At 31.5% G+C, this 14,997-nt stretch overlaps 1 protein-coding gene across 1 annotated transcript in view; it reads right to left on the bottom strand.

Moving 5' to 3' along the window:
• The window catches only part of CNTN5 (contactin 5), a 566,822-nt gene extending 553,356 nt beyond the window's left edge, over positions 1-13,466 (bottom strand). Inside the window, exons 1-2 of the mRNA XM_074214040.1 lie at positions 13,281-13,466; positions 12,972-13,147 (exon numbers count right to left, since the gene is read on the bottom strand). Of these exons, the coding sequence (XP_074070141.1) occupies positions 12,972-13,147; positions 13,281-13,450 (346 nt within the window). The 5' untranslated portion in view covers positions 13,451-13,466. The remainder of the gene's footprint in view (positions 1-12,971; positions 13,148-13,280) is intronic.
• Positions 13,467-14,997: the final 1,531 nt, after the last annotated feature.

Raw genomic sequence — 14,997 nt, 5'->3', positions numbered from 1 at the left:
ATGCATCATTTCTAAAGCTGGTCAAGGAGAGTTTTATGGAAGGAGTGATCAAAAGTCTCAAATACCATAGAGAAAGAAAGCAAATCAGTGACTACAAAAAGTAAACGACATTTGGTGCTTAAGATGGTTAGAGTGCTAGACTTGGAGTCAGGAAACCTGAATTCAAATTCTATTGTGAGTGATGCTGACCAAGTCACTTATCCCCAATCTGACTCAGTTTCCTCATTCGTAGACTGGAGAAAATAATCTCAAATTCCAAATTTTATTTTTCACCATTTGTTTTTTTCTGCTTTAGTTTTTCTTTCAGGTAACATTTACAAATTGCCTGGTGGTATATGTGTTTTGACACACATGTCATTCCTTCAGAGCTACCCAGTATTTCCAGTCCTCTCTTTCTTATTACAGTAATAATTGCCCTGAAAAGTTCATAACACTAGGTTATAGTTAACCAACACAACGTGGCCAGAGGTGAAAAGAATAGGGAGATACTTCTAAACTTTGCTCTCTTTTCCTTCATGCACATGTGGAGACTCAAATTGGTAGAAGAAATAGCAGAAGTTTTAGTAAATAAGGTAAAAATATCATCTCACATATAGCTCTAGCTGGTCACTTTCTTATCTTTTTTCCTTCTTAGCTGATGTTAACTTCTAAATATTTCATTAGGATTAAAATTTTATAATAATGCAGTATAGTTTAGGAAGTTAAGATGTATGTAATAATACTGTTTTTCAGCATTTATAGTGTGATAAAGCCAGAAATTAATACAAGGTAAACACACACACACACACACACACACACACACACACACACATGCACAGATGTCCACTCTTTAGAATGAATCATCAAGATAAATTGAATCACCAGGTTATATGCTGCAGAGAAAAGCTGGCTGGTTTATTAAGCAAGGTTTCAGGAGGTGGCAGTTTTTCTAATGAACTGTCACATGTGTGCTTGGCTGGAACATTGGGCAAGCTGTACTTCTCCAATAAACATTTGATTCATCTGTCTGATTTCTTGTTCTTTCTATATGATTCCAGTCCTAGTGACCCATCAATTGAAAAGGGTTGTATAAATTATAGTCAATCAATAAATTCTTCTGCTAAATAAATGAGGAAGTAGATTTTATAAAAAGAAACAAAAAGGATATTGACCACCAGAAGAGAACTTTTCAGTGTAGAGCTAAGCTTAAAGTCTCATGACTTGTTTCTTTCCTGTTTCCTCAACTCCCCTGAAGTTGATATAAGAATAAGAAGGCTGACTATTCTAGAAATGAAGGGTAATTGTTATAAGGTTTTGCAAAGATGATAATTTGTAACTATGATGGTGGGAGGTATTTGTATTCATGTGTACAAAAACACATCTATTTTGAGCAAAAATAAAAATTTCGTCTTCTATATAGGTGCAAATTTGATCTCTGGGTAAGGAAGACATTTCTAGTTCTAAGAGAGCAGGTTAAAAACTCATGGATACAAATGTTCTCTATCTGTTTGTTCTTAGCTAACTGTCATTCTGTGATGGGTTTTTGTAGCATCCAAGTAGTGTCTATGATGCAGAGGAGGAGGCATAGGTATCAAGGTTATAAAAGTAAACAAGATTATGTTGACAGCTAATTTCATAGTTTTATTTTTAAATGCTCATTTAGCCTTATCCATATTCACAATGGCATCCAGGTAAGTCAGGAGGAAAAACAAACAATCGCTTGCAATTAGATTACAGTTGTAAATTCCTACTTACCAGGACTGACAGAGCATATAAAATCAGATCATAAAATTTTGGTTCCTATTTGAGTTCACCTTTTAAGGGTTTATTTAGAAAGAAGAGAAAAAAATACCAACACTACTGCTTCTAGCTATTCAATATACTTTGTTGAACAGCAACAATTATCATAGAAATAAACTCTTTTTAAGATGCATTCCCTTCAGATGTATAGATAATGGAGGATCACAAATATCCTTGTGTTTTTAGGAATAAGAATCCTTTAGTATCTCTTTTCCTTGTGGAAAAAGAGAGATACTGTATTTTCCAAAGAAATTAAAGAAAAGCCAAAAAATGATGGATCTTGAGTTAAATAACTTCAAACTAGGCTAGAGGAAATAGTTCACTTCAGAAATTTAGTTCCTCTGAAACCTTGTGAAAGTCACTTAAGCTCAGTCCCTCATTTAAATATGTGTTTAGATAGTTGACTGTCATACTTTTTGTATTTGTCTTTCAGTGTTCAACACAGTGCCTAACACATATTAAGTAAATATTCATTTATACATTCATAGAATAGAATACTAAAATAATTTGTAGATCTAGGTATGTATGTATGTAATATGAACATATGTATGAAATTCTGAAATTTTTGAATGTTAGAATGAAGTCAGCTAAATGATTGTTTTCTGCGAGGTGCTAGAATGGCTTTGCTAAAGTGATTGCATTAATACCCATAGTAAGGAAATTAAGAGTCTCTTTGGAGGAAGAACACATTAAATGATATATAAATGCATCAGTAATCTGAACTCTTCATTCTAGCTCATGGATCCTAAAGATTATATGGTTTATAACACAGGTAAATTATTTCTTTCTATCCTATATCAAATCATGGGATTGAAAAATACATTTTGAAATATATTTTAAAAATTTGAAAAATACAATCCATTGTATGGATTTTAAAATGTAATTAAAAATAAAATATTCAGATGATTTTGATACTATATAGGCCATTCTTATGGAGATATTAGAGGAAGAATTTTACTTGATTAAATTCAACATCTGTTAAAAGTCCCTACTTTGGGCAAAATACTGAAGTCAGGAAGTTCTGAGTATACAAAGGCAAAAATAAATTAATGATAATGATGATCATAATAACAATAAAAAGAGCCTGCATTTATATATATATAGGATTTTACAAATATCTCATTTGAACCTCATAATAGCTCTGATACACTGGTGGTATTATTATTATTATTATTATTATTATTATTATTATTATTATTATCATCCTCATTATGCAAAAGAAGATACTGAGGTAGGAAGAAGTCAGGTGACTTGTCTAGGATCACATAACATGTTAGTGACTAAGACTGGATTTAAATTCAGATTTTTTCCAATGCCATTCCCAACACTATCCACTTTACCCTATGGTTAACTGAGAAACTATCATTATATTAGGTATACATAAGTATAAACATAAAACAGGCATATTTAGGAGAGAGAAAGAATTGATGAATCATCAAGAAGTGCTTAATATACTAATTGTTTAATATACATAATCCTCATTATGAAATGCCTCTACCACAAATGCCTTGAAAGCAACCTAAAATGATTTTTAACCCCAAGATTTATCCCTTTAAAAAGAGAAAAAAAATGAGGAGTAGGAAAAAAAGGAGTAGAATATAAACTGTCCTTTCAGAATTGCTGGCTTAATGAGATTAAATTCATATGATTATAAACAGATTTCCTAGAACAGAATTTATTTTGGTGCACTAAGACACAAAGCAAGTTCATTTAATGATATCTTCACTCCTTGCTCAGTTAACAAGTTATTTCTCAGTTTTGTAGTTTAAAATGTCAAGGACTATTATTTAAATAAGTCCATTACAGTTCAGAAATTGCCAGGTGAATGATTTACTTTGTTTATCCACTTCTGATTGATATTAATGGTCTTATTTGATGTTCCACCTAGACAGCTTATAATCATAATTTTGATGATGAGAATGCAGAAAAATATGAGATTTTATAAATGCTATTTAATTTCCTTTGATCTACTAAGAGAAGTAAATTCTTTGAAATTGCTTATTTTTTGTGTGAATTACAATTGAATACATGGTCTCTTCATGGTATTCGTTGAAAATAGGATTTGGGAAAATGTGACTGAAAAAGAAGTTTATTGCTTTTCACTTGTGTGACTCAATTGGCTCAGTTTGAGTCACAGCAAAAAAAAAATCAGAAATGGAGGGTATATACCTAGAGATAAAATTGTTCAAGGAGTCATCTAAATATGGAAGTTGATAGGTAACCAACATTCTAAAAAGAAACTAAGAAGCAAGGTTTGACACCTTACTTTGACAATTCCTGTCACTATATTCCCTATCTTGTAACCAAGCTGAAGAAATAAGAGAATAGACAGCTCCTTGTATAGTAAAAAAGTTAAATAGCATATTAGCTATAATTCTGGAATAATAGAAATGAAAAGAACCATCTGAAATTTTTTTTTCCTCCTGGAGGGTTGCACTTAAATCATTTTGTACAGACAGATGTCTATTATAGATCTGAAAGATATACCACAACTTAGCTTGGGAATCTCTTGCAGTGAGGGAGGAATATTGTGTGTTCACTGCTGAGTAAAAGATTGTTATGTTATTAATACATGATTAGATTTTGTGTAGCTGTTTCCTTGCTAAGGAACAGAAAATTTACAACTATATGGAACATTTTTTTTGTTCAAGCAATTGGATATTAGATTTTTCTGAGGAGTGATTGCTTCTCATGCATGGAATACTCTCCTTTTCCACTTTGCCTACTGACCTTCCTGGCTTTTCATTCAGTCCCAAATAAACTTCCATTTTTTTTTACTAGAAGGGCTTTCTCAGCCCCTTTTAATTCTAATGTTTTCCCTCTGTTAATTATTTCCTATTTATCCAGTATATAGCTTTTTCTATACAAGCTTTTGTATCTTGTATATGGCTTGTTTTGTATTTGTTTTCATGTTGTCCTCTATTATTAGGCTGCAAGTTCCTTAAGGGTAAGAACTGACTTCCACCTCTTTTTGTATTTCTAGTATTTAGCATAAGTGCCTGTACATAAGAGTTCTTTAATAAAGGTATAATAATTGATTAATTGATAAAGCAAATAAATCCCAAAAACTTTGCTTAGGTAACTTAATAGAAGGAAGATTTTTCTTTTCATTATCTGTTAATACCCTCTCCCCGAGTCTCCTAACAGTTGTATCAAAAAGAAAAAGAGGGAGAAATTATTTGTTTTTCCTAATCATATTATATGTATTTATACAAACTGGGTATAGGTCTATGTTCTTTCTTGATGATAGATTTGTATGTATCTGAAGGGAGCATAGTCATCAGGCCCTTTACCCTCCACCATATTTGAAAGACTTCCAATGAAAAACTGAGCCAGAGTATTAGAAATATATTCCTGAAAAGGTAATGACTATTAGATCCTTAAAGAATTAGAAAGATGACTCTTGAAAAGTATGAAGCAAAACTCAGGGCAAGAAAACTAATCATGTTTATCAAAAGTGTATTACAGTCTCATTTTCCTTGTAAGGTTTGTACTTTATCAGTTCAAATAATCTTTTGCTTCTTTAGGATATAATAGTATATTATGTTGAATTAAAGAAGGCAGTTTGATTTAAAGACTAGGCATGCATGGGAAAATGTCTTCCATAATTTAATTTCTCTTTTGTAGCTTTCACCTAAAGCATAATGAATGACTGGGGTAGAAGGAAACTCAAAACCACATCAGGAAAACAACGAGTTGATGGAACTGGAAAAGACAAGATGTATTGGCATCTGAGAGCAATCTTCAAATATCTGAAGGTTTGTAATGAAGGTACAACCAGGTGACACAGTCGATAGAGGGGCCTGATCTGGAGTTAGGAAGATTTATCTTCTTGAGTTCAGATCTGGCCTCAGTACCTTAAAGGTCAGCTAAGTGACCAACTGGATGGAGTATCAGACTGGAGTGAGGAAGGTATGCATTCAAATCTAACCTCAGACATTCACACGGGTTATGTTACCCAGGGCATGTCATTTAGTCCTGTTTACCTCAGTTTCTTCATTCGTAAAATAAATTGGAGAAGGAAATGGCCAATCACTTCAGTATCTTTGCCACAAAAACTCCAAATTTGGTCATGAAAAGCCAGGCTTGATTTGAACAACTGAACAATAAAGAATTAAGTTTTCTAGATTGTTCAAAAGAATATAAGTGAGGAGTGGTTAGGTGGTGCAGTGGATAGAGGACTGGCCCTGGAGTCAAGAGTACCTGAGTTCAAATCTGGCCTCAGACACTTAATTACCTAGCTGTGTGGCCTTGGGCAAGCCACTTAACCCCATTTGTCTTATAAAAAAAAACTAAAAAAAAAGAATATAAGTGGGACTAGAGGATATGTTAGAAGATTGTAGTTAAAATTATGGGGCCATTTCTTAGGATCAGCACTGTCAAAAATGATGACCTGTCTTTAGCTTAGTGAGTTCCCCTAGATAAGCTGCATGATCATTTGTCAGGAATATTTTGGTACTAAGACGATCTTTTTTTTCATTGCTAAGATAGTATAATTTTATGAATATAACATGTAAATTTATTGAAAAACATTACTCATAAATATATTTGTTCAAATGAATTGATAGCATTAAATTAAATGATTTATTTGAATTTCTAAAGGTTCTTATATGGCAAACTGATCCAAAAAGACTAATGGTTAAAGAGGTCAAAGACCATCCTTTAAAAAAAATCTAGTTCAAAAAATGAAAAGAATTGAATTATCAAATGCCTTTGGAAAGTAGATATTGGTCATTTCTACAAATCCCAGGAAGTGATGAAATTTTGTTTTATAGAGTATAATATCCTTTCCTATCAAGAAATTGACTCTTAAAATTTTTTTCTTTTTCACTCTTAATTTATTCTAATATTTCTAAATACAGTAAATCAGTGATATCACATGCTATTATTTTATAAAGAGTTAATTATATCTATGAATATTTTCCCTCAAACTGTAGGAATATCTAGAACCATAATAATCATAGTATAATATCATTAATAAGTCTTCATAGTAATTGACTTTTGAGCTAGGGGGATAAAATCACTTTTAAGTATATACTTAAAATTATCTTTTATCATATTAACTAGAGTAAGTTTTAACTATTTTCTTTATGCCCCATACTATGCAAAACCATAAACACTTAATGGATAAAAATAATTAAATTTCATGCAAAATGAAAATAATTTCCCATGTTTAAATATAAATTATTTAGTAAATAAATTTATGAAATATGATGGTAGATATTATTTAAAATTTATTCAGAGTTGAAAATATTGACATGAAGGGACTAATCAACAGTGATACTGTATTTCCTTATGTATAAGATGCTCCCTTTTTTGAAAAATTGGGGGTCTAAAAACTGGAAGCATCTTATACAGTGGTTGTAGATTTCTTTACTTGCATTTCCCACTTTTTTGCTCTTGTCTTTTCATTCATTGTTTCATATTTGTTACTGGTATATTAGGTTGTTTGGGCACATGCTGCCCAGAAATGGATAAGAAAAGATTTTTGGACAGTGCTGAATTCAAGTTAAAAGTGATCCAGTCTGCAAACGTGAATGGAAATCGTGCTGCTGCATGTCATTTGGTCCTTCTCCAAATGAGAAAACAATCTGAGACTGGCTACAGGAAGAAGAAACCCTACTGAAAACACTTGGGTAGAAGGCCAAAGATAGCCAAATGACCTGATGTAGAGAGGAAATTGAAGCTATGGATTGAAGAGCAAAGGGCATTTAGAATTCCTGTGTCACAAAGATGGTTCAGCAGGAGGCCAGAAGAATTGCTGATGAAAAAGAAGTGACTGATTTCAAAGGAGGACAAGATTGGTGCTTCAGGTTATGGAACGGAAGGGACTAAGTATGCATCCATGTACCAGACTTACCCAAAAGACAAGCATAAAGTCCTTGAATTTTATAATGAATAAAAATTGAGTTCAATAACTTTAGGTAATAATTTTTTTTTCAAATTTAGGTGTGTCTTATACATGGGAAGATATGGTATTTGATTTTAATTTCTATTTTCCTTTTTATCTGAACTGAAGTTGTATACATGGGGAATTAAATCAAAAATTCAAACTTTGAGTTTAAAAAATATGATTACTTCATTTTATGGTTCAGAATTAAAAGGTTTAAGAACTTTCAGCTACTTTGGAAAATGGCAGCTCTGGGAAGTAGTAGTGGCACTCTGCTAATATATATATATATATATATATATATATATATATATATATATACATATATATATACACACCATTATAATATATTCAAATTCTTTGAGAATTTACAGAATATTTTTAACTAGCTGCTTCAGGGAAAAGGTGGGAGAATATTCTAAATATAAATAATCTTAATGCCTTAGATATAAACTTGCCATTATCCTAAACTGTCAATATGTAGAAATTTTTGAAGGAAGAGACACAAGGAGAAATCTTAATCTTGATTTATTATATATTTGACTTTCTACCATGAATTATTTGTGAGAATCAGAACTTTTGATAGATAGCTCAGAGTTTTCTGTTTCTAAGCTCAGCAGGGTGTAGGAGATGTGTTAGTGCCACATTATCAATTTCAAATTCTCATCAGCATGGTAATAGATTAAAAAGGGACACAGATTTACATAGCAACTTCTTGCTTGCCACTGATGAAAAAAATTCACTCTAGTGAGATTAATCTCTGTTGGATAAATGTAAGTAAAATGAATACTATATTCCAATATATAAATGATTTGGTTGAGAACCAACAACAACCATCACTAGCAATCAAGCATGTCTTTGAATTTATACAAATTTTTCTTTGAGAAGGTTGGGGAAAGAAACAAACCAACCAGTCAAGAAACAAACAAAAACCTTTCACAAACATTACTTCACCACTCTATCAATCTCTACTTCAGCCCTTGGAGGCATGTAGCTGTTGTTGCTGCAGTACAGTATGCTCATTAAGTTGAATTGTGGTAGTAAACTATTCATTTAGCTGTGAAACAAAATGAGAGATCCTCAGGGGTAGACATTTAGACATTTGAGGTAGAAGTTTACAAGGGAAGATGAATAAGTTTGGAATAGCTGTCCTGCTCCATTAACACAAAAAGTGAAATAAAAGTTTGTGAATGAATGGAAAAGTGAACAACTTCATGGATATATTCTAATGACAAATTAAGGATTACTTTATAATGAAGAGATTTTGCTTCATTTTATTTTTCAAATACAAATAGCCTGACATGATCAAAGAAATTCTGGCTTATATATTTATTTTACAGTTAGCAAGCACTATCAGTCAAACAATTAATATTTTTAAGCACCTATTATATATCAGGGACTCTTTTATGGCTAGCTTTCAAAAAATTAGTCATCTACAAACCTTAATGATACACCAAGTAGGTCAACCTATGAAACAAATACCAGACCTCTAAGACCTCTGCCTTTCTCTTTCTGCATAGGTGGTAGAAGATCAGCAGAAAAAGTGCAAAATTAAAAAATTTTTGGACTGCCTATAAGCATTGATACTTTTTATTAACAACTATTGGTTTGGAAATGTAAGATCCTTGCCAATGACACTTACAAGTACATATTTTGTGGCATGTAAAAGAAGATGATACTTATATATCATTTAAATGTAATAGAATATTTTATAAATTTTGGTCTATTTGTTCCCCACAACAACTTATGAGGTGGGTACTTTACATATTGTTATTCTAATTTTACTATGAGGAAATTGAGTAATAGAGAACTAAAGTGAATTCCAAATGATTTAGTAAGTTTCAGGTACAGAATTCAAACCCAGTTTTTCCTTTCTCTAACTAAAACCCTCTATTTACTATAATATGTTTCTCAAATTGGTATTAACATAAAGTCTATAAATGGATAAGGTGACCCATGAAAATGAATTATAATTTCAATGAATAGATATAAAATTACATGCAGATTTTATACCTCCTTACATTGTATTTTCCATTACACTTCATTCACAATGAACATTTTACCTTTTACAAGACTGTGAAACAATATCTATACTTCCTCATCCCCATTTTGTTCAAAGTATTGAGTATTGTCTCTTCTCACAGCAATCAACTCCATTCCTTCCTACATAGTGATTAAACTAATAGTCAAATTGTTTTAAAGTCAAACTTTAATGTTCTTATTCTTAGATCTTCTAATACACATATACCCATATACATGTACTATAAGATAACTCATGTTTTATGAAAAACAGCTTTAAAATAAAAAAAACATTGACTAAAAACTCTAAACAAACAAATCCATAAATTATTATGAACTGACACTGTGGATATTTAATGTGGGTTCTGGTAATCCAGTCCTAAATTACTGTTCTTTGAATCAATCAAAATGTATTTATCAAGTACCAATTATGCTCTGGGCTCAGTAGGAGGCATGGAATACAATAAAATTTCAAAACATGGATGACAAAATACCCTTTAAAACTTTTCAATTTTGTTCAAGATTGTTCATTGTCAAAGGGAAAAAAACGCTAAAAATTAAAGGGAAAAACAATGCAGAAGTCTAAACTGTTTGATAATTATATGACTTATATGAACCTGAGGGATAAGACACAAAGAGGGTGTTCCATCTTTTGGGGAATCCTCTAAGACCTCCCTTTTAGTGAGTTTATTTTTAATATGTGGGATAAGCTCTAGGCAAGATGTTAGAAACATAAATGTATATATATATATATATATATATATATATATGTATGTATGTATGTATTTGTTGTTGTTGTTGTTGTTCTGCTACTCCTTTATCTGTATCTCTCATCTACTCGCTACTCCCAATGTCATTATGGTGCCAGGGACCTTGTGTTATCTGCCTCTGAGAAAAGCAATCTGTCCAAAAACTTTATGTTAGCATATATAAGTTCTAGTGTGCTACAAACACAAACACACACACACACACACACACACACACACACACACACACACAAATATGTGAATGCATGAACAAACTATGAGATTGATTTGAAATTATAAAAGAAAAGAAGAAGCTTGGGAATAGAATAATGTTTAACTCAGAGAAATGAAGTTCGAGAATAGTGAAATTTTAAGTCATTTTGAATAAAGGGATTTTTCTTATCTCCTCAATCTAACCCCTCCTATTTATATGTTTAACATCTATAAGAAAATATTGACTGGGGGGGTAGAGAAGACAGTAAAATCATGATTATTATGACAAGGATTTATATATAGCTAGATTTTTTTTGTTTATTTACAAATAAACCTCCAAACTGAAATAGTGTATATTTGATGAGGTCATGTAATACAATAATGATTAATCAAACAAAATCTCTGTGTACCAAAGAAACAAGGTGGGTCTAAATGACTTTTGGCAGAGATCAATGTTTGCAGATGCCCTATCTTTGGCAAAATGTAGTTACATAATTTGGCAAATAGAAGCTATAATCTCTTATTCTAAATCTGTCATAATACAATTCATAGATTAGAGAATAAATCTCATATCACAATGAACATTATATGCCTGTTCATGACTTTAATTTTACAGTTTCAACTTTTGAAAGGAGTTTGTTCTTCTTACAGAAAATAATTGAATCCATCTAATGGTTCTACTAATTGGCAGTGTTATACAGGAGATAATGTTAAACCTAGCTTTAAAATTCTCCTCTATGTGACCATGAAAAATTCACATCCTCTCTAAGTCTCAACTAAAATCCTAAGACTTATCTGCTAAGTGACAGATGATCTTCATCAGTGGAGAAGATCCCCACATAAAGAAAATCACAGATCTTTGTGGTATTTGTATATTGATCACTAATGAGCACACTATAGACATATAAACTGTAAGATACATTATAGTTGTGTCTAAGGAAGATTTGTTTGGACCATAAATATGTATATATGTATATATTTTTTTTCTAAAAAGTCATTGTGTTCCTAAAGATAACCTTTTGACATTGGTACAATGATAGGAGTTGACTTTTTTAATCAGTCTTACTTCTTGAGTCTAATAGATAAACCTGAGTATTTTGTACTATTCTTCAGTATACCATAGTATTCATAGAAGCAATATTTTCTCAGCTACCAAGGTAAGACCATTTTATTGCCTGTGATAGATTAAAAATGATTTCATGAGTTGACTTTGTGTTTTCTAAGTTATGAAGCCTGGACAATGACTGGATTTTTGAATAACTTTTTTTTCCTTTCTAATATTTTCCCTCTGTATATTTTTAGTATAGCTAAATTAATTATAACACACACACAAGCATATATATCTATAAAAGAGGGGGATAATAATGTTAAAGATTATAAAAGAAAAAATGATATTGAGCCCTTTAGAATATAAAATTAAATGACAGATTTTGTAGGCAATATAGAGTCCTCACTTCCAACTATTTTATCATTTTGAATATGATCACTAAGAATACCAGAGATCAATAGACTTAAAACTGAGGTAAGGTGTCAAACACACTACCTGATTCAACAAGGTCTACTCCTTAGTGCAAATGAACCAGATTAAAAGTAATTGGGAAATATTTAATAGAATAAGTAAAAATAAAATAGAATATAGATAACATAGATATGTGATTTCCTAAATGACAAGTGTTGACAAGGACCATTATTTACTTGATACCAAAAGTCTATAATATTTTATTATAACTATTTCAGCCTTAATGGGCAGTAGTCTTTCATGTCAAGAAAAGAATTTCAAGCATTTCTGTGAAATCTTATAAAAAAGAGAACAAGTTTGAATTAGATAAAAAAAAATGTGAGTATGTATTTTACATAATAGTCAAAGGAAAGATTCTGAAATTTGGACTCAGAGAATCTAAGTTTACATCCTGGCTCTGTTTCTTATTAACTGTGTGATCCTGAGAAAAAATCACTTGTTTCTTGGGCATCAATCTTGTCATCTCTGACATTTAGTCTATGATCTTCCATTGAGGTAAAATAACTCCAATAAAATCCATTAATTAATTTTATTATTATAATTTATAATTATATATATTGTAGATATAATAACATAATTATTTAATTACTATAATCCAGTAATCCTGATGTTTTCTTCCTAGGAACAAAATTGGGCTTATTCAGAAGACAATAGCTTTATCAAGAAATTTAGAAATATCTAACAAAAAAGATTTGCTCCTCTTCTCTACAATTTTATACTTGCAAAGACTCTCATTAATTTATGACATATTAATTAATTATTAAATGGACAAAAGGGTTTCATGGCAATAACATAATTTACTCACAGGCAAACTGAAGTATGGCTTCTCTGCTCAGAATGCTTCCCAAGGAGTTAGTTGTTAAACACTGATAATGACCAGCATCCTTTGCTTCACTTGGGTTGCTGATAATGAGGTTTCCTTCAATCAAACTGTAGCGATAATCACTTTCCAAGTCTATTTCTGTTCCATTTCGTAGCCATCTTGGAAAAAATCAGAAGAAATACAGATAAGGATTACATGGGGGCATTCTCTTCTTCTCTGGGGCTTCCAGAATGTCATCCAACTGTTGTTTTTGAGGCTTAAGGGAATGAGTGCTCAAGAGTGAATTTCTACCTGTAATTGGGAACAGGGTTGCCTCGAGCTTCACAATTCAGTGCCACTTTCTTCTCATCAGAATCAGTAGGGAAAATGATATCATCTGGTTCCTGCACAAACACTGGCCCATAATCCACACTCTCTATAGAAACAGAAAAGGGTATACTTTCAAAACCCTCCAAAGACATTTATTCATTAGCTCTTCTCCCACATTATCTTAAAAACCATTCTACCTAGATGCAAAATGTCTAATATTCTTGATGCATTTTGAGGGAAAATATCAAAGAAAATTATTGCTATATCAAATTCTACTTCACAATTAAAAAGGTCTGAACAGACTGTTGTCTAGTTCCATTAACCTAGCTATGCAATTTATTACACCATCAATGAAAGAAGGAATATATCATGTATTTGATGCTGTACATATATTTAATTTCTCTGCATCTGTTTTCCCCATCCTTTAAGTTAGGGATAATGAAAATGATACCAACCTCATATTCTGCTATAAAAACAAATTAATGCTTCAATAATAATTACATTTTTGATCGATATTTTAATGGTAGAGTATGTAATTATAAAATCTGATTATTCTGAGAATCAGATATTGGTCTCCATTGATTCATTTATTGAATCCTAAATGCCCAACATTCTTCTAGGCACTATGGGTATGAAGAAACCACTGTTTGATTCAAATAAATGCTACAAATAATTTTTCCCTCAAGAAGTTTATAATTTCATGGACTAAATAAAATATAAACACATGATACATTAAATCAAGTATCTTATAAATAGTATAAAACCAAATTAAATGATAACTAAGTGATATAGACATAAATTAAGAGAGGGTGATTGATCATCAGGTTTCATATGATTAGGAACAATCCCATGGGAGAGACCCCCCAAACCTGTAATTTAAATTGAATCTCAAAGCATAATTAATATATATGTATATATATATACATACATACATACATACATATATATATATACATATATATAAAATCAAAGATGGAAAAGGAAGACTATGGAAAGAAAATAAGTAGAGTTACTGTGGGGAATGAAAGAATTATGATGAAAGAGCTGGGGAAAAAGCCTAGATTTGAATTAATACAGAATGAGAAATAGCTCAGGCACATAAAAGGATATATCTTGCTTGATTTCATACAAAAAAATGAATGGTGGAGCAGGCCCCCAAATAAGATCCCTTTTTAGTATATCCATCATGCTTAGCAGGGGCTATGATGATTCCTGAGTTAGAGGTATTATCACACAGTAGTCAGGGACTGTGATCATTAAAAAAGATCATTTTCATCATTATCATCATCGTGTTTTTCTTATTGTTACTGTTATCTTAGTGGAGATTGGATTGGAATATTCCTTATCAAGAATGCATGAACATTGCACTGGGGAAAGGGAGAATCTATGAAGCTTTTGTTGCATTCCCCTGACAACTTTCAAGAAAATATGTGATTTAAAGTTAAAATGATTTCTGCTTTGTGATGACAGCATGTAACATCCCCACTCATATTGATTAGATAGTTCCTTGAAGGACAGGAACCATTTTGTGACATTGCCTGGATAAGATCTAAGTGATCTCTGAGGCACACTACTTACAGAACAAATGAAGGAGACATGTGATGTCAGATTATTGAGGGAACCTTAAAAGAGGAGAGGCAGCAAGGTGTTCATGATGGTCTTTGTTATACTAGTGTTTGGTAAAAGAGAACTAAACTGA

Source organism: Macrotis lagotis, chromosome 1 (genome assembly GCF_037893015.1).
Source record: "Macrotis lagotis isolate mMagLag1 chromosome 1, bilby.v1.9.chrom.fasta, whole genome shotgun sequence".
NCBI classification, from domain to species: Eukaryota; Metazoa; Chordata; class Mammalia; order Peramelemorphia; family Peramelidae; genus Macrotis; species Macrotis lagotis.
The sequence above is the reverse complement of the archived record's forward strand: the minus strand, read 5'-3'. Positions and strand labels throughout refer to the sequence as shown.